This window comes from Pelodiscus sinensis, chromosome 23 (genome assembly GCF_049634645.1).
Source record: "Pelodiscus sinensis isolate JC-2024 chromosome 23, ASM4963464v1, whole genome shotgun sequence".
In the NCBI taxonomy this organism is placed as follows: domain Eukaryota; kingdom Metazoa; phylum Chordata; order Testudines; family Trionychidae; genus Pelodiscus; species Pelodiscus sinensis.
Genome location: NC_134733.1, coordinates 727,545 through 748,888, shown reverse-complemented (window position 1 = coordinate 748,888; position 21,344 = coordinate 727,545). Strand labels below are relative to the sequence as shown.

The 21,344-nt window shown below is 42.0% G+C and overlaps 1 protein-coding gene across 5 annotated transcripts in view; it reads right to left on the bottom strand.

Moving 5' to 3' along the window:
* The window catches only part of SPEN (spen family transcriptional repressor), a 147,348-nt gene that overhangs the window by 120,604 nt on the left and 5,400 nt on the right, over positions 1-21,344 (bottom strand). For 2 of the 5 annotated variants that reach the window (XM_075906117.1, XM_075906119.1), the window contains exon 1: positions 8,798-9,153. The exons of 1 other annotated variant lie outside the window; for it this stretch is intronic. In XM_075906117.1, the coding sequence (XP_075762232.1) occupies positions 8,798-8,880 (83 nt within the window). In that variant the 5' untranslated portion in view covers positions 8,881-9,153. Of the gene's footprint in view, positions 1-7,947; positions 8,730-8,797; positions 9,158-21,344 lie in introns of those variants that run through there. 2 more of the 5 variants (XM_075906123.1, XM_075906121.1) reach the window with 2 other exon arrangements.

Below are 21,344 nucleotides of genomic sequence, written 5' to 3'. Positions count from 1 at the left end.
GGATGTTAGTGAGTAGTCAACTACACAATAAGTATAAGCTTATCGGGTAGTTGAGAGGAGTACTAATCTACTCACTTTCCACCACCCCCTTGCTGCCTCTCCAGGGGAGGAGGGAGAAAACAGAAGCTGGTGCCGGGAGGAGCCAGCTCAAAAGCCAGTTCCCCTCAGCACCATCTCCACAGTGCTGCCTCCCCACCCCGCCTCTATCAGAGGCAGCAGGCAAGGACAGAAGAGGCTGCTCCAGCAGCAGCTCCTGTTGATAGGGGTCCCAGCAAGAAGTTGGGCTCCCCCACTGACAGGGGCTGCTGCTGCAGCAGCCTCTGTGTGCGGCAGCCAGGCCTGACAGCAGCTAGGGGCTGCTGCTGGAGCAGCCCCTGCCTGCAGTCAGCCCTGGCCACCGCGAACAAGGGCTGCTGGATTCAACATGAGCTCGGAACAAGCAGTCCCAGCTCACACTGGTCTGGGATGGTGCACCTGTGCAGTTTAAATACAGTAAGAGCCCAATGGCTGTTACTACATTTAAAATGCAAAGCTGCAGCAGTGCAGGTGGCTTGATGAGCCAACATGAGGCAAAACTACTCAGTCACGGCTCCAATCCCCCAACCCCCACTATGGCTCTGCAAAGTGGCCCATTATCAACTAATTGCATGGTTTATAGAAACGATCTATTATATGATCTGCCAGATAACTGTAATTTAACAACCTTATAGGGAACAAGGTAAGATCACGCCCCTCCTTAGTGGAAACAAGGCTTTTGTATGGCTAATAGGGTCATGTGCCCAAAAAGCTTTACACAAGTTTTATATTGCATGTAAAACAACATGGCATCAGGATTCTGTTTTGCACTGCAACCTTAAAACTTTAAAAAGATAACAATATTCTGCTATTTTAAGTTGAGGATTGAATTTAATACCTGTGTATCTTCCAACACACTCAAATTAAGAAATCTCCGTCAATAGAAGTCGGCGTGATAATAAATATTTAAGAAAGGAACCAAATGGAAATGGATTCCAATAATTATCTCAAAGGAACCAAAATTACACAATATGGTCTAATAGTTATTTCAAAAGGGTCACCAAAAACGTGTGTATGGTACTTAGGTTTTTTCATTAAACCAAGCAACCTACACAACAAGGCATCAATAGTACTACAATCGGACTGAAAATTATTATGGAAACATGTGTTTATTATACAACATCACATGGAGCTAGTAGGACAAACAGAAATACTAAAATATTTCCTTGTCTCCCCCCCCTTTTTTCCTTCCCCTCTATTTATTTTGGGTCTACACATACTAAACTCAAAACTCCGATCATCTGAAGAAATGGGCTGTGCCCACGAAAGCTCATGATCCCATCTACATGTTTTGTTAGTCTATAGAGTGCTACCGGAACATTTGTTGGTTTCTTAAGTTTATTAAAATATTTCTGTCATCACTGCAAGGGCTACATCTATTCTAAATCAAATGCAACAAAGATCTGAAAATACTTCACTGAAGATATTATTAGAAAGGCTCGCCAGATTACAGAAAACTGTAGTAGTGACACCACTGTATCTTTCTTATATAGCTAATGACATAAAAATGCTTAATGGAAGCTCAGTCTAGATTAAATTTTGGCTTGCGACACTGCTATATATTTGCATTAGAAACTCATGAAGCTCATAACTGCAAAAATATAATCTCAACACACTTCACCTATATATTAGGAATAAAATCTGGAGCAGTTGGAAGATTCACAGATCACAAGCTATTGAAGAGCATCCCTAAAATTACTAAATCTTGGGGAAGAGGTACATGATTGGAGACAGAACCACTTGAATTGTCAATATCGGTGTATCTTCCAACACATTGCATCAGTGCTCTCCCACTGTCATAGTGCTGTCCAAACAATTGCTTACATCAGTGTGACTTACCTCGCTTGAGGGTTATTTAGTCACACTCCTGGGCCACAGAAGTTATGTTGACAGTCTTAGCAATGAGAAAACCTACCTGAGAAAAAGTAATTCTTGTGTTTTAAGGCAGTGGACTTAGAATCAGGAGAAATGGGTTAAATTCTAGTATGCCACAGGGCTCCTGAGTGATCCCACGCAAGTAATTTAATCTCTCTGCTCCTAGAAAATAGTATTCCATTTTTCCTTCTCCCACCTTTTTGTCTCTCCCCCCTATCTAGATTTTAAATGTATCTTGACCACAGACTCTAGGCACTACAGTAATAAAATACATCCAACTCGAAGTTCACCCTCCCCACCTCCCCCACTTTCAACGAGAAAGTATGGCTGTAAAGCATTCACAATTTTTCCTGTCAATGAAATACAAAAATACTTTTGTTTCACATTAAAAACAAGCCAAAATTCTGTTATTCAAAATAAGACAATGAAAATTCAGTAAGAGCCTTCTTTTTAAATTCTTCCTAAATATTAAGCCTAGATAGATACATTCCATTTTATTTTGAATACAGGCAGTCCCCGGGTTACGTACAAGATAGGGACTGTAGGTTTGTTCTTAAATTGAATTTGTATGTAAGTCGGAACTGGTACATATTGTAGGGGAAACTCTAGCCAAACATTTCTCCAGAGCTCAGTTTTATTCTCCCACACCTCACTTCCCTCTGTCCTTTATTCTCAAGCTAAGGTGTCTGCTGAGAAAAGCCGCTCCACATCTCCCTGGTCTGCTGGGGAGGGGCCTCTAGCTTTGCGTCTCCCTGGTCTGCTGGGGGGAAGCAGCAAGTGCGGGGTTGCCTCACCCCGTTTGTAAGTAGGGATTCGATGCAAGTCGGATCCATGTAACCCGGGGACTGCCTGTACATAGTTGATTTAGCGAGGTCATCTTTGTGTTTACATTTGAACTGATGTACCAAAGAACCACTGCTTATTATAACTAACTAAACATGTTTTCCTGACCTGGGAACTATGGCTTCATGGTTGGAGAATTCTACTAGGAAGACTATTGCTTTTATTATAGACAGAATCCTGTTCTCATCTGAATCAATGGCAATGACCGTCAATGCATCTGCATACAAAAATGGTAGTTTCTGAATAAGCAGTTCTGATCACTCTATGTACTCCACATCATAGCTGCTTGGCATTCTGACAAAGTTTGCTCCAGTCAGCAGCATACAGCCAATACAGCAACTGAAGACAACACTGGATTCTATTCTGCCCCATACACCATTCACAGAATTGTTAACTAACGTCCCACTGTATAATCTTTATCAGTAGCAACTCCTAAGCCATAAAGAACACAGCTTGATTTAATGTTGCAAAGCCAGACTGCATTTGCACTATTGGCCATTAGAATTTTTTTTTCGGGGGGGGGAGGGGGAAGGGGGTGAGAAACTAAGCAAAATAAGATATGGAAGTAACTGAAAAGCAGCTGTGAAGTACCTAAAAGGATGTTACAAGGAGGAAGGAGAAAAATTACTCTTATGATAGGACAAAAAGCAACGGGCTTAAATTGCAGAAAGGAAGGTTTAGGTTGGACATTAGGAAAAACTTCCTGTCACGACGGTTAAACACTGCAATAAACTGCCTGGAGAGGTTGTGGAATCTCCATCATTGGAGATATTTAAGAGCAGGTTAGATAAACATTTATCAGGGATGATCAAGATCCGTGGTATCCGACGTGCTAGCCACATGAGTGTGGCTAATTCGCTACAGAACTGAATGGACATCATGCTTGGTCCTGCTGAGCAGGCAGGGAACTGGACTGGATGACCTCTTGAAGTCCCTTCCAGTTCTAGTTCCACGATTCTAAGAAAAAACACAGAATCTCCACAATGCCACTCTTGCAGACTAACTCTTCAAAGTCTAACCATATTTCAAAGTATATGAATTGTTAATACATTCTGTTTTCACCGTGCCCTCACCATGAAGTTAAAAACAACCTGAAGCCAAAGAAGATAGAAGGTTTCTAAATGGACTGAGAACAACATTAACAAGTATTAGGTCTTTTTGTGAACTAGAGCTTTCAGAACTAACATTTAAAATAGTATTTGCATTTCTTAAACTCATAGTACTGGCTCTGAGAAGGTCTTCCCACTAAATAAAAAGTTAGCATATCAAAATTATATAGCTCCTAATGATTTCAGGGGTTTTTGTTTTTTATTTAAAATGCAAATAGTTGAGGCAAAGCAACAGGTCTTTGGATAACCAAATGGAAAAAAAACAAGGGAAAAGTATGGAAATGGGGTATTTGTGCTATGGACAAATATTAGCTATATTTAGTCGCCTTGATCAGCAAGCTGCTGGGCATCTTTCAGAAAAAGCGAATTTTTTTTTCCTGTCATTAAGAGTGCAATAATCTGGGTCTTCATTACAATAATTAATGTAAAAACACTTTCACTCACAGTTTAATATTCTATTTTAACGAAGCCTGAATTCCAGCAGAGATCATAGCATGAAACATTACTACTATTTTAAGAACTAGCTTCCCTGATTTCCCAGGCTAGTTTCCTGTAAAGCCTTGCAAAAGACAATGTAGTTTAAAGAAAAGGTCTGAGATACAATGGAAAACAATTTAATTGGTCAGTAATTGCATATTTTGAAGCCTACATGAAAACTATGCAAATACAGTGTGTATACAAGCCGTCCCAATTATTTTGAAATTCGCAAATGGCAATTCATCAGCAACATCTTCAAGACAAGACAGAAATATGCATAAGAATTTGAAGAAACTGCTGTAACAAAGCACTTATATTTATACCTGAATAAACACCCTCCCAAAATATGAATAGACTACAAACCAAAGTGAGCAAATTTCCCTAAATTGCAATTAATAAAAACGAAAGCCTCTCCCGCTAAGTTGCACTTATAGCATCTTACACAAGTGTAACAGTTTTCTTCTTAAAGCCAGTCATTTCAGTTATAGTACAGTACTGAAAATATATATTTTGCACAAGATTGTAATTGTAAAATATTTAACTTACACATATGCTTACATATGAAAGCTGTGTTTTACAGGTATGAACTGGAAAATGCTGGTATCAATACGGATATAGTGAAATTATATATGTAACTAACTGGCTATTCCTTGGCTGCATCTAGCATTTATTTTAGCGATATTTTTTGACATTCTTTTTATGCTTCTATAACTTACATCTTTCTAATACTGCTTGGTCAGCTTCTTTGCATATTCTTTATCCTGTTCTCAGACTGGGGGATGGGTGGGAACCTGATTTAGCCAAGATCAGCTAGATCTGAAAAAGAGCTTCCAAACTAAAGAACTGGCCTTTCCAAGGAGCCAGTCTTGTACACTACATATCCAAGCTCAGGCAGCTGTCCTTCATATGTATACATCCCATATGTCCAACCCAGCAAAGCTCCTGCTACAATAAACAAGACTGCAATACAATTGTCCCTTCCCCCACTCAACTAACCAACATACAAAGAAAGGCTTGCTCTATTGTGCACATACCATACCCTGCTAACTGAAACATCAATCAAGAGATATGTACTCAACCATTTTAAGCAACAAATATTTAGTAATTTTGATAGCAAAAAGCAGCTCAAAAGTTAAGTTTAAAAATTTTATTTAATACATTAATACCTGTATCAGTGGCCAAATGTTTAGATTTTTCACACCCTATTACTGATTGGTGTATACACAAATATAAATGCATGGTTTGGGAGTGAGGTTTGTTTTTAAGAACCCGCTAAAATATAAATTGTAAAGAAAGACTCAAGTTGTGCAACAATAAAAGGTTCTGCCTAAGCGATGTGTATTTCCTTCCAAAACCAATGATAAAAATTCAGAAAGGTAAAAATAAAAAAAGGCAATTAATTCAGATCCTGACATTTTCCTGATCCATCTCTAAGCAACAGTACCATAGCAACTTTTTCCTGCTTAAAAAATGCCTTGTGAAAAAGGAGATACAGGGAAAATACTGGAATGCCAAATTTTCCCTTTCATTTGAGTACTCCTCATCTTTTCTATTTAAGTTCAATCAGGTTTGGAACTAAGTTTTTAGAATTATATACTCTAGAGTAAATTTAGATTAACTGTTTATATTCTCTGATCACCCACACAGCTAAAATTATGGTAAATACACTCAGAACATTTTTTTTCTTCACAGTAGTGAATACACAGCTTAATCCCTAGGAATATTAACTTCTGATTAGTATTACCAACATAATTAATTAATAAGCAGATTTCTAAAGACACAGAAGGGTTGTTTCCTTTAGTTTCAAATAACGTTAACAGACCTGTATGGCTGAATTTCCTTTTTGCTCTGGAGTAGTACTGTAATCGTGATTGTATCTACTTTTTAACCATTTCCAAATTTCTGCCATAGCCTATAACAAACACAATTCATACTATTCATACAATCCAAATCTGAACACCATGCAAGCATGAATATCTTGGAATGAATCTCTTCCAAACCATCTAGATGGTACCTAAAAAGACCTGAAGGGCTCCTTTACAAACCATATCCTTGTACACACAATTCTACTCATTTCTTGACAATAATATGTGAAAAGGAAAATAAATAGTATATCTCGCAAATAAATGTAGTTATAATCAGGTAGCCTAGCAAACCCTCTTGCTACACAGCTCTTGCTGCTGACTCCTTTTGCAGTTTCCCCTCCTCCTTCTGTGCAGCAGCAGATCAGCTCTGCTCTTTCCCACATAAACTCAGTCCTGGCCGCCATTTTAGAAAGTCATTCACATAAGCCAGACTGCTGCTCCATCCTCCACTTGAAAAAAATCTCTTTGAACATTTCCTCCTTCCCTTTGCACTAAAAAAGGGACACAGCAAAAAGCATGCAAATGCCTCTGAGACCAGAGCTGCCAAGGGACAAAGCAAACAGCATGTTACCCATCAGCAAATGCTGCAATGCACGTGTTTGCACATTTGTGCATGTGAGTTTCCCATCCACTGAAAACAGTGCAATGACAAGAGAGACACATCCCCTCTGGGAAAGATGACTGAGACCAAAATACTAACACATTTCATTGTACATATATCCATTCTAATAATATGCATTAAGTCTGCACATTTTCCTATTCAATATTTCATATGCAAAGATTTTGAAGGGTAGCAAATGAGGAAAGCCCTGCTAACCTTTCTTACTAAATAACCTTGCCTAATCCCAGAATTAAATCACAATCTCTTGCTTTATTCTCTTCCTAGTTTAAAATAATGTGTGGGACTGATTACAAATGGATGCAGGCATGTGCATGCACGCACTATGCTTAGTTTAAATGGTTATGAATGAGCTTACTATTCACAAACCCCTTTTTACATGCAAACATGCATGCTTCCAAGATGAAGATCTAATATTTTAGAACCGGCAAGAACCAAAATAATTAATGATCTTCCATTTAAAAAGCCACAGGGCAGTTCTCCTGCTCCTTCTATTTGCCTGTCCAAACTCCTCGTGTGTTAGTAACCAAATCTATTTTTCCCATGGTGACTCATTATTAAGGACGCTCTACAATTTGTCTACATTAAGCAGTAAAACAAAAGATATAAAAAAAGTTTAAGAATCCATTTGGAGTTTAAGAATACCCACAAAACTGACTAATATAAACATATAGAACTTTTCATTTCATTCCCCCCCCCCCATTCTTTTAAACAAGGTGCTAGTTCAGTTTGTTAACCTTGTAATGACCATATTTCCAAAGCATGCTGTTTAATCTTCCACCCACTGACACTAATTCCTCAAAACATGAAAAACTAAATATTTGGTTAAATACAACTAAGATTGATAGATGAACACAATTTTTTTAAAACTTTGATTGTTAAGAGAAAACATGAAGAGATGAGGAAAAATATAAAAGCATGCAAACTACTGTTTTATTATGGTCTATGTAATGATGATCATACACTATATACAGAGAGAAAATTTATAATTGGAAAAAAAAAACCCCAGCTCTGAAGAGCTCTGTGTAAACCTGACTCTTTCACCAACAGAAGTTGGTCCAATAGAAATTATTACCTCACCCACCTTGTTTTGCTAAAACAATACTAATCCAGGCTCCAGGATTATAGATTCCAGAACACCGTTTCTGAAGGATCCAATGGAAGTTAATTTCTTCAAGCATGTCTATGATCTTCAATTTTCATCTTTGCATTTCCAAGCATTTAAGTTCCCATCATTCACTTTACAAACCTCTTTCCTTAGATGCTTTATAATTAAATTAAGATGCACGGCAGATGCATTCACTTGCTCACTCCTAAATGCAAGGCATCCAGCTACCTTCAGTAGTACAATGGGTTGTTAAAACCCTTTTCATTGAAACACTGAGAAAGGCTTTAAAAATTATGGCACCAAGATGATAACCAGCCTCTGAGGTTAAAAATTGTTTCCAACATACTGGATATTTTTGAGGTACAATCCACGCAGAAAATGCGAATTCACTCTTTTCACCTGGCTTTTCCATCCTTGGGCGGTTTTGCTCTTGCTAGTCCTTCGCTCTGGGAGGCTCCAATACAAAATATTTCTCCACGAAGCTCCTTCCGCATTTGTAAGCCTCCAGGATTTCATCTTACGGGAGACCACAAAGATCTTCGCCACGGTGCAGGGACGCTGACGGATATTTTTATTCTCCTCTCACACCCCTCCCCCCACGCCGCCTTGCCCGGGATCCGAGCGAGTCCACGGGCGAGTATCCGCAGAGTTGCTATGACGCCCCGAGGCAGGGCGCCCATCCCTCCGGCGCCGGGAAGCCGAGATCCTGTCCCCGACCCGTCCAGACCCTGCCCCCGCCCGGAGCAGCCCGTGGCCGGGAAGGGGGCGCAGCGCGCGCAGAGATCCCCCCGCGCCCCGCCTGGCCCCCCGCGGCCCCGTCACTCACCGCTTGAAGTGCTCGATGATCTTCTCCTCGCGCACGTTCTCCGGTAAGTTGCCCACCCAGAGGTGCCTGGTTTCCCGGACCATGCTGCGCCGCGCCGGCCCCCCCGCGCCCCGGCCTGTGCCCTAGCGCCAGGAGCTGCCTCCCCCCGCGGCGGCGGACACCATCCCTCGGGGCCCTGCTCCGGGCCGGCGGGCTGCGGCTCCTCGCCGGGCTCCCCTCAGCAGCGCGGCGCCCCCTCCCCCTCGCGCTCGCTCGCGCTCTGTGGCGGCTCCGCTCTCCCCGCTCCCTCTCACACCGCCGCCGAGCTGGGCGCAGGCGCACTACACGCGAGGGAGGGGGGAGGAGGGGGGCGCCCGTTCCCAACGCTTTGGGCCGCCAGCCTCCCGATCTCACTGCGCACGCGCTCAGCCAGAACGACTCTTTTCCGCACGGCTCGCTTCCTCATGCAACTGCGCCTGCGCATACCAAAAGCGAGGCGTGATGGGGGATGGGAGCGTTCCTCTCGCCCCGCGCCCATTGGACTCGGCGACGGAGCCTGCTTAACCCTTTCCTGCCTGCGGCCCCAGCGGCGCTGGGCTCGGACCGCCCCGCTGACATCTGAAATGCACCTAGAACCGCAGCCGGCAGGCAGGGCCTCGCCGAGCGCCTCGTCCGGGAGCCGGTCACCGCCACAAGCGGAGGCTGCAGAGAAGATGAAACATTCCCAGAGCAAATAACCCGTCCCGCCTGCTCGGACTCAGCCCGCTCCACTAGCGCGGGCTACACCCGCAGTGTACGATTTCAAATATTTACAGAGCAACTAACCCCACAGGCACGGGACGGGAATAATCCTATGCAACATCGGTCAAGCACCTTGCCACTTTCTAAAAACTGTGCCTCGCTAGAGGTCGAGATAGATTCTTACAGTCCTAGATCCTTTCCCAACTGGATCTTTACAGGGATTCCTGCACAGCCCACCCTGCCGCAACCACAGCAGATGGAACTGCATGGGCCCAAGGAGCTACCCAGGCAGATGTTATTGCAGGATCAGGGCCATAAGACGCTTCCCAGCCTTAAGTGTCTTACATTCTCCCTCTAAAAAAAGAAAGTAATATGTATAAGTGAACTTAAACTTACCTCAATGTAACTGCATTAAGTATTCCATGTGAAAGCAAGCACAAATTCATTTTAAATGAGGTCGAGTGTAACATGGAAATCACACTTATTTCACAATTCTATAGTTCTGGCCAAGCCTGGCCTTAGGCCAAGGTGATTGTCTTGGGTCCCACGCTGCCCAGCGCCCAACCAGCAGCTCACTTGCTGCCCTGGCTGGGAGCCACCCGGCTGCACCGCACAGCCAGCCACAGAAACAAACTTTGTCAGCCTGCTCCCCGTTCCGCAGGTATCTGGGGAGGCGCTGGGCTCGGGCCCCCACCTCCATAAAGGGGAGGAGACAGAGACAGCCACTGGCCTGGACCACAACTGCTGGCAACAGACCCCCACCCATACCCAGAGCTTGTCCACGGAGGGGATGCCCTGGCCAGGCAGAAGAGATTCCCATTTTGGGATCATCTCTGCCTAGGGAGATGCTTTAGTCAGAGTGAGGAGAAGAGAAACCCTGCTTCCCTGAGAGAATTCCCCGCTCCTCCCCATATCCTAGAATGTGATGAGGGATCTCCCATGTAAGCAACAGGAACAGGGGAGAGGGACCCCAGGGTTTCACACATGGGGTAAAAGTACACAGTTTGTACTAAAAGACATTGGGGTCTTCTATTGGAAGTTTTACAGTAGTGCATAATGACATCATAGTGAACAGTAAAAGCATGACAGATGACATTGGAAGAAACACCAGTTGAAATTTTTCTTAAATCTAGGAGTTGGGCAATATATCAAGCAAGTGACTTATGCTGCCCGGGCTGGACTCTAACACCTCAACTGGGTTTGACTTAAACTAGAGCATCCACCAGCCAGGCCCCGCTGTCAACTTGCTGCGTTGGGCCCCACAAACTCTTTGACCCGGCCTGGCTCTGGTCACCTCTATCAGCATCACACGCAGTCTCTGCCATTATATACAACCTCGTCCAGGGTTGGAGAGGAGGTTGACAACTGCATAAAAATGGGATGGAGAACAAATGTTGGCCAAGGACAACAGAGCAGAGCCTCATGCAAACTATCACAGGACCTATAGTACTGAACCCTGCAAGCACCCAGTCCTGTGAACTACTTGAAAGAGTAAAGCTACTATATCAAGCTTAACTGAGATTTATTAACAGCAAGATCTACCCAGCTCCCCTTTGCAAGAGGGCTGGAACAATTTTTATAGTCTAGTTGCTGATGATGGAAGCCATGGACACAGTGTATTTGGTGTTTGTTATTACTAGGGGTGATAGGAGCAACATCAGTGCCCTCGTCTACATAGAATCAAATTATTTCATAAGTTATGAAGAAGAGACGCTCGTTATTATTTTGCATTCAAACTACACCCTGTAAACCAGTTCGAGGCTAGGGTAAAACTGAACACGTGTTCAGACACTGTTTCTTTTCTAAACTGCCTCAAACTGTGTTAATTACTTACACCACAAAGAAAATACCAGTATTTCAATGTATTTCCTTTGGCCAAAGCCTACCATTTGCTGACAATGCTTTTCTATTGACTGAAACCATATTCTTATTTGCTGTGGTGGGCGAGGCTCAACTGCACTGCATTCATATTCAATCCATGCTTGTTAATATCCATTGAGCACCTAGTTATGCACTCTCTGATACCTTCTTTCTGTGCTCAGTATATCTGCCCTAACATGCTCAGAAGCTTTTCATTTAACTTTATATCTTGAAAGCTTTTACTTCCTGAAAAAATATTCCCTCTCCACCCAAGAGTTCAGACAGATCCCCCCACTTTTCCACCCCCACTTACAAACACTCAGTAAAGCCATATGCACATAAGCATTCAGAACATAAAGCAACAAAAGATATTACCAGCTCTCCAGTGATATGTTCACCATATCTGTTTCTTTTCCATACAATTGGGTTTGATATTTTTACCAGCTACTTGTAAAGCAGAAACAGAGTAATTGTTTTAAATAAGCATTTACTGTAAATAGCATTTTACACCTTTAAAGAGCTCTACAAATATCCATTCCAGGATAAACAGTAAACAGCATTTTCCTAGGTTGCAATTTTCACTTTCCAGTTCAGCATGCAGTTTTCAGCTACGAAGCCACCCACACTTTCACACAAGAGCTCTGAGAAGTAAGACCAACCTTATGCCTGGACTTTAACCACTTCAGTGACGTTGCCTCAACACGTCAGTGTAAACACTCCCTACAGCAACAGGAGGATTTCTCCCATCCCTGTAGTTAACCCACTTCCCTGAGAGGCAGTGGCTAGGCCCATGGAAGAATTCTTTCTGTCATCCTAGCGCTGTTTACATGAAGGGAGATGTTACATAGCAGAGAAGCTAAATGAATTCTTTACTTCAGTCTTTACATCTGAGCATATTGGGGTGATTCCCAAACCTGAACCATTCTTTTTAGGTGACAAATCTGAGGAATTGTCCCAGATTGAAGTGTCAAAGGTGGTTTTGGAGCAAACTGATAAACTTAACAGTAACAAGTCACCAGGACCGGATGGCATTCACCCACGAGTTCTGAAAGAACTCAAATGGGAAATTGCAGAACTATTAACTGTGATTTGTAACCTATCCTATAAATCAGCTTCCGTACCTAATGACTGGAAGATAGCTAACGTGATGCCAATATTTTAAAAGGGCTCTAGAGGTGATCCTGGCAATTATAGACCGGTAAGTCTAAAGTCAGTACCGGGCTAATTAGTTGAAACTATAGTAAAGAATAAAATTGTCAGATGCATGGTTGAATATAATTTGTTGGGGGAAGTCAACATGGTTTCTGTAAAAGGAAATCCTGCCTTACTAATCTGCTAGAGTTCTTTGAGGGGGTCAACAAACATGTGGACAAGGGGGATCCAGTGAACTTAGATTTCCAAAAAGCCTTTGACAAGGTCCCTCACCAAAAGCTTGTATGTAAAGTAAGTGGTCATGGGATAAGAGGGAAAGTCCTTTCATGGATTGATAACTGGTTGAAAGACAGGAAACAAAGGGTAGGAATAAACGCTAACTGTTCTGAGTGGAGAGAGGTAACTAGTGGGTTCCCCCAATGGTCTTTCCTGGGACCCGTCCTTTTCAACTTCTTTATAAATTATCTGGAGAAAGGGGTAAACAGTGAGGTGGCAAAATCTGCAGATGATACCAAACTGCTCAAGATAGTTAAGACCAAAGCAGACTGTGAAGAGCTTCAAAAAGATCTCACCAAACTAAGTGACTGGGCAACAAAATGGCAAATGAAATTTAATGTTGATAGATGTGAAGTAATGCACATTGGAAACAATTATTCCAACTATACATATATACAATATGATGGAGACTACTTTGACTACAACTACTAAAGAGAGATCTTGGATTCATTGTGGGTAGTGCTTTGAAAACATCCAGACAGTGTGCAGCAGCAGTCAAAAAAGCAAATAGAATGTTAGGAATAATTTTAAAAGGGATAGAGAATAAGGAAGAAAATATCGTGTTGCCTCTATATAAAACCATTGTACGCCCACATCTGGAATACTGCATACAGATGTGGTCACCTCATCTCAAAAAAGATATACTGGCATTGGAAAAGGTTCAGAAAAAGGCAACAAAAATTATTAGGGGTTTGGAACAGGACCCATATGAATAGAAATTAAAAAGACTTGGAGTTTTCAGCTTAGAAAAGAGGAGACTAAGGGGGGGATATAGTAGAGATCTATAAAATCATGTCTGTGTGGAAAAAGTGAATAATAACTTATTTACTTATTCCCACAATAGAAGAACTAGGGGTCACCAAATGAAATTAATAGGCATCAGGTTTAAAACAAAAGGAAGTTTTTCTTTACTCAGCGCACAGTCAATCTGTGGAACTCCTTGCCAGAGGATGTGGTGAAGGCTCGAACTTTAACAGGATTCAAAAAAGAGTTAGATAGATTCATAAAGGTTAGGTCCAGTGATACCCGGATGGGTAGTGTCAGGATGGGTAGGAATGGTATCCCTAGCCTGTTTCTCTGGAGGTAGCTGATAGGGGAGGGATCACATGAAGATTCTCTCTCCCTCTGGGGCATCTGGTATTGGCCACTGTGGGCAGACAGGACACTGGGCTAGATGGACCTTTGGTCTGACCCAGTATTGCGTTCCTGTGTTCTAAGGGTCAGGTCAGCTTAACTACGTGGTATGGGGGGGTGGATTTCTCACACATTAATTGACTTAATTTTGTAGTGCAGATGTGGCCTACAGGAGCCTCACTAATGGCAAGTCTCTAATTACTATTTATAGATTAGCCACGATGGGTAGGAATTGTTTCCCTAGCTTCTGTTTGTCAGAGGCTGGGAATGGGTGACAGAGGTGGGATCACTCAACAATTCCCTGTTCTGCTCACTCCCTCTAGGGCATCTGGCATTGGCCACCATTGGCAGACAGGATACTGGCCTACATGACATTTGGTCTGCCCCAGAATGGCCATTCTTATGTGCAATGAAAACTGACATCAACAAAACTACATTTCTCAGGGATGTAGATTCCTGCAGATCATGGGCAAAGAGGCAGGTCCACAGATTAGAAGCAACTAAAAACAAATGCAAATCTATTCTGTCAGTGGTGGAAAGGGAAATAGTTCCAGGAATGTTATTCAAAGACCTCATAATCACTGCAAGCAGTAGAGATGGTACATAGCAATGTATGCATACCTGGGGTAAAGGTTTGGACTGTTTAATACTTTAAACTGATTATCTGGAAGCAGTTCTTGTTTCCTCTAAGATCACACAATGTTGTAACCGCATTGGGACAATGCATTGTAACGGAATCCCTACCTCTTTTATAGAATAGTTGTAACATCATTCTACAGGATTTCAATGGAAGCTGGACACAGGCTGGGATGGGGGGGGAACAGATTGGTCCTGAGATTCAGGACTGGACCTAAGGCAGGTCAGTCATACTCCAGAAAAAACTCCAGCATCAAAGACATAATAAATTCACCGAAGCATAACTCTACTGGCTTCAATAGTGCGCTCCACCGATTAATTTGGCCTGCATAGCCTGACCGGGATCAAACCCCCACACGAATTTTAATGAATTACAGTTGTCAACATAACTGATACTAATAAGATTGGTCTGATCTGCATTGTTTCAAAATCCAGGGAATTCAGTGCAAGGTAATGCACATTGAAAGGACTAGTACAAACTAATGGGTTCTGAAGTACATTTAACTTCCAAGAAAATGATCTAGGAGCCCTTGTGGCCAACTAGTGAAAACATCTGCTCAGTACACAGTAACAGACTGAAGGGACTAACAGGTCAGGCTGCATATTAACAAGAGGAACATACAAGCCAATGTTTCATTCTGAGGCTGAACATTATGTTCATCTCAAGAAGAGAGAATCAAAAAACCAGAAAGGTCAAAAAGAATGACAGTATAATGAGAGGCATTGGGAAGAGCTGCTTTTATACAAAGACCTATTAAAACATCTGAAACTATATAGTTTGAAAGCAGGAAAGTAAGAAAATATCCTTAAAGAAAGGTATATTAATTTTTTTTTAAACCAGAGAAGGTCAAATAGGCACTGATATTTATGTTTTCCCCCAACACAAAAATAAGAGGCCTAGGGTTTGCACTTGCCAACTTTCGACTTCTACTAAACAGAACACTCTTGCCTCTGCGGGTGCAGACTCTGGAATGGGGCTGAGGATGAGGTCGTTGAGTGCTGGAGAGTGCTCCAGGCTGGAACCGAGGTATTTGGAGGGCAGAAAAGCAATTAGGGCTGAGGCAGAGATTTGGGGCATGGGAGGTGGGATGATGGCTCCAGCAGGGTATGTGAGCTCTGGGATAGAATTGGGGATGAAGGATTTGGGATTCAGGAGGGTGCTCCAGACTTGGTTCCAAAGGCTCAGCGGATGGGACGGGATTAAGGCTGGAGCAGAGGGTTGAAGTGTGGGAGAGGCTCAGGGCTGCAGGCTCCAGGAAGCACTTAGCTCAACCAGTGGCACATCCCCCTTCAACTCCTATGCAGAGGCACGGCCAGATGACTCTGCTCGCTGCCCCATCAACAGGCACCGCTCTGCAGCTCCCAGTCAATGGGAGGTGCAAAGCTGGCACTTGGAGCAGATACAGAGTGTTTGTCCCCCTGGCTGCTGTTACGCATAAGAGCCAGAGAGGGGACATACTGCTGCTTCTGGGACCCAGGCAGAGTCACACCAGGTAGGCACCCTGCCTTAGCCCCACTGATCCCAACTTTTAACAGCCCAGCCAGCAGTACTGACCTGAGCTGCCAAGGTCCCTTTTCAGCTGGCATTCTGGTTGAAAACTGGACACCTGACAACCCTAAATAGTCCACCCTTGTAAATATCAGGTATTACTTACAGTGGTTAAGCTATTCACACTTGTACACAAGACGTAGAGATTCATAAAATCGAATGATAGAATAATAGAACTGCAAGGAACCTCAAGAGATCAAGTTGAGTCCAGCCCTTTGGCAGGACCTTGCACGGTCTATATCATTCCTGATAGATGTCTGTCTAACCTGCTCTTAAATATCGCCAGTGATGGAGATTTCACAACCTTGCTAAGCAATTTATTCCAATGTTTAGCCATCCTGAGAGTTAGGAAGTTTTTCCTAATGTTCAACCTAAACCTCCCCTGCTGCAGTGTAAGCTCCTTGCTTTTTGTCCTATCCTCAGAGGTCAAGGAGAACAATTTCCCCCCCTCCTCTCTGTAACACCCTTTTAGATACCTGAACACTGCTATCATCTCCCTTGAGGCTCTCAGTCTTCTCCTTTCCAAACTAAACAAACCCAGTTCCTTCAGCCTTGCCTCATAGCTCATGTTCTCTAGACCTTTCATTATTCTTGTTGCTCTTCTCTGGACCTTTTCCAATTTCTCCACATCTTTCCTGAAATGCGGTGCCTAGAACTGGACACAATACTCCAATTGAGGCCTAATCAGTGCAGAGTAGAGCAGAAGAATGACTTCTCGTGTCTTGCTCACAACACTCCTATTAATCCCAGCCTGGGGTACGCGAACCCTAGGGGGTACGCGAAGCTTGTCAAGGGAATACGGGGAATATTTGGTAAATAACTAGATTATCCTAATTGAAATATTCCAAAAGTCGTAGTGTTTGTGAAAAAAGTTGTAGATTCTAGAGTCTAGAATTTATTTCTTTGCATATTGAATATGAATAAAAGCCAAGGGGGTACAGGGACCAAAAAAGGTTGGGAACCCCTATGTTAATGCATCCCAGAATCATGTTTGCTTTTTTTGCAACAATGTCTCACTGTTGACTCATATTTTGCTTGTGATCTACAATGACCCCTAGATCCCTTTCTGCCGTACTCCTTCCTAGACAGTTGCTTCCCATTCTGTATTAAACAAGTGAATAAGAACAACTGCACTTATACTTGCTAAAATTATCACTTCTCATACTGTTATTTCAGGATTATCAGTCATTCTGTATTTCAGACCTTCACAGGATAAAATAAATGCACAGTTATACAAATCAGGGGGCAAATGTTATGCCTTCCTCTGAAGGAGACATTGGCCAAATGTCAAAGTCTGCATAATAGATTAGATGGAACATTAGTCAAATCAAGAGAGGTAATTATTATATTCTACCAGTGGTCATAAGTAACATGCTTCTGAGCTTATTATACAGTCGTGATCTGTTATGGTGGCTGAAGCACTCAGGAATACTTGTTCCAGAAATTCACTGAAACATCTCTTAAAGTCTTCTAATTATATCTGCCATCTTTCTAATAAAACCACACTTTATATAATATTCCTTATAGTATTAATTTATTAATGACAATAAGGGAGTTGAATATCCAACTGGCAACCAGATTATATATCTGGTTTGAATAATAGCCTGGTTTATTGCAAAAACATTATTATTTAAATAAAAAGTTTAGTGCTTAAACAATGAGGATTTTCTTTTAATTGATGAGTGAATATCAAAGAAGAGGAATATATTTTCTAGTATTTGGAATCTCATACTATGGAGATCAGAGATTCATTAATATTTTATAGTGCTATAAACATAAATTCACAGCCTCAGATCAGGAAGGAGTTAGGTTCATCCTATCAGGTTCATCCTGATATTTTGGTTCATCCTATTTTAAAGTTTAGACTCAAACATCAGTGAGTGCCCTGTCCTGCAAGTTTGGATCTAGCCCCAAATTCAAAGTTTAGAGATGCAGGATCTAAGTTATTTAATGATCATTACTGATAATATGAAAAATGGTCGCTACCAACATACGGTAGCTCAATATATGTCAATTTTGGTAAATGTCATGGTTGATTGCACTCCACAGTTTCACCAGACCTATCAAGAGAATTGCTTCTAAAAACACTGATTTTCTGACCACAATGCTGAATAAAATAGACATTGCTTGCTTCCAGCAGCAAAAGGTAAAGTGATTGGACATACAAGAATAAATGAATGGACTGCACAAACTTGGTATTAAATATCATTTTGATAATATCTTTTACAAAATTGTTAAAATTAATAGCTTTCAGACCATGGCCAAAGTGTTTCAGGAAAAGTACCATTGAGCTATGTAAGTGGCAGATATGAAATAAATCAGACTTCAGCATGGTTCCTATTGGAGATTGCCAAAATTCTGCTATTTGGAGAGTCAGCAGAGCAGCATAGAGATTAGAATCATAGAATGTAAAGCTGAATAGACTTTGAGAACTCATCTAGTCTAGCCCTATGCGCTGAGGCAAGACCAAGTATAGCTTGACTCTCACCACAGGTGTTGTCTAACCTGTTCTTAAAAGCTTCCAGTAACGAAGATTCTACAAACTCCCTTGGCCACCTATTCGAGTACAGAACTATACTGATAGTCCCACCTTCGGTGGGCAAGGAGAACAACTGTGAACATATTTGAAGACTTATCAGGTCCCCTCTCATTCAAGTCCCCCTCATTCTTTTCTCAAGACTAAACAGAAGACTAAACAGGTCTAGATTTTTGTAATCTTTCCTCATAGCTCGGATTCCCTAACCCTTTAACCATTCTTGTCCTGCAGTTCCATTTATCCATAATTTTCTTAAAGTGTGTTTCCCAAAGCTGGACACACTACTCCAGCTGATGCTTCACCATTGCCAAGTAGAGCAGCATAATTACACCCTATGTCTTACATATGACAAACTTGTTAATACACCCTAGAATTATACTTGTTTTCAGAGCTGTGAAAACATTACACTTTTTCACACCTCAACGTACTTAAAGTGTCTGTCACCAGCTAGGACACTCCACCAGAGAAGGAAGTCACAACCTGGAATGGGCCATCCAAATACCTCAAGAGAACCTGCTTCAATGCAGGGAGGGGGAGTCTATTGACCTCACATCCCTACTTGTCATCTACCATTCCACACTGTTGGCTTATATTCCATTTGTGATCCATTATAACCCACCGAGCTGTTTCTGCAGATTGAACTACTGTACTGTACTTGCTTATGTTGTAAAGTGGCTCATGAGAGATTCCCCTAGCCAATATCTAAGGCTCCAAAAAAAAGCACCGTTCACAAATGCTAGAGACACCTCAAAATAATTATCATCAAACAAGAGCTCACAGGATACAAATAATTGCATAAGGACTGCAGACACTTGCCTATCCTTTACATTGCACTTTTAATCCCGTCTTCCTATAGCCTATACAGCAGAAAAACTGCCACATATGGGGGCCCAGTCTTGCACATCCTTAATGCCAACATGAAGTGTCTCCGACCTCAGTAAGGCAGTCTTCCTTCTCAAACTACACGGTCTGGACTATGACACAAAACAGATTGTACAAAGCTCTGAATCAAAGTTTTAAATCTTCTGATGCTGCTTTCATACCATCCCCATCATTTTGAAAGGATGTGGAAAAACTTATTTCATCTTTTTTTTTTTTTAAATGGAACTTTTTTATTTTCAAATATCCTTGCTTTTGCTTTTACTGAAATCTGACCTTTTAATAAATACATGTCACAGAGAAATTGGTGTAAATAAAGTAAATAATATCTGATAAACATATAGTTACAATTATATGTGTTTGAATAAGACTTCAGTAGAGTGCAAAAGCAGTGAATTTCTGATCTTGACAGGTTTATTTTTACATTGTGAATAAATCAGTCTTCAGGATGCAAAACATGCACATGGAGGTTCAATCATGCATACGGAAGCACAGTTGATGGAAGCATCTGGGCACATAGGCTTATGCTTTGAATGCTGCCACTTCTATTCTAGCAGATCCAGTATAATCAATACCAACATACTGTGCTAAAGTAGATATAGTTACTATCTAGTAAGCACATCTAAGGTCACACTGATTACTCTTTTGACTGATTTTTTTAACCACTGCAGAGAGGACAGCTATACAGTCCCTGAAATCATACCTGCAGACAGAAAGAGTGCCATTATACTTCTCAACGGAACTCAGACAACTCTCCGACTGCCCACTACAAAGAACTCAAAAGACCTCACACTACCACTCCCAAAGGAATGAGAGGCTATTCATCAAATCCTTCCCCGAACCACCACAAGTGAAATTCTACAACCTCAGGGATCTTCTGCATGCTTCCCAAGATACATCAATATGGGAACTCAAGCAGTCCTATCATATCTGGCCCTGGCACTGTAAGCTAAAGAATATCAGGACTCCAAAAAACCACCGTCAAACCACTCACCACACAGAGGATGAGTTTCCTCCAGGATACAATTTCCTCCGGCATCTCTGCAACACTAACCTACCTCTGAATACCATGTATATTTCCTCCCTGGACAAACATCCCTCACAAATGACAGCATCACTGCCTATCTCACATAGCTACAAGACAATGGAGAGCACTCAGATGAGTTTAGTGATGTGTTTGGGTAGATATCTATTTCATCCTCACCCAAAACAATTTTACATCACTTTGTCTAAACCAGTGCTCTTTTTATGACATTATGCAACCTGTTTTGGGGAGCACTCGCTGCTTTCCCCTGGCACAGCCCCCAGCTGCAACAACATTTCAGCTTCGACCTCCCAAGCGCATTTTTGGGGGGGGAGGGGAGAGGGAGTTGACAATTTTTTTGAAACCCTAGTACCGGCACCTTTTTTTTTTTAATTTACAAAAAAAAGCACTGGACTAAACCATAGGAACAACCATGAATACTAGTATGGCTCCAAAAGTGCCATCATCTTCCTGGGCTGTCTTGAGGAAGAATTTCTAGACAAATGTGCCACCAAACCATTAACATACCTGAGATACAAATTTTCAACATCCTCTGGACAGACAACCTGAACGTCCTTATATTGCCACCACAGCTTCAATAGCCACGTTCCATCCATCAGACTGTCTCTAGAATACTGCCATCAGTGGAACCCTACAGACAGCTGCATATGATCAACACCTGCCCTCCCGTCAATACACCCTTTAAGATGCACAGTCCTATCCAGGCCTACATGTGTACCTCATCCTATGTACTCAATGCATCAACAACTATGAGGGTGAA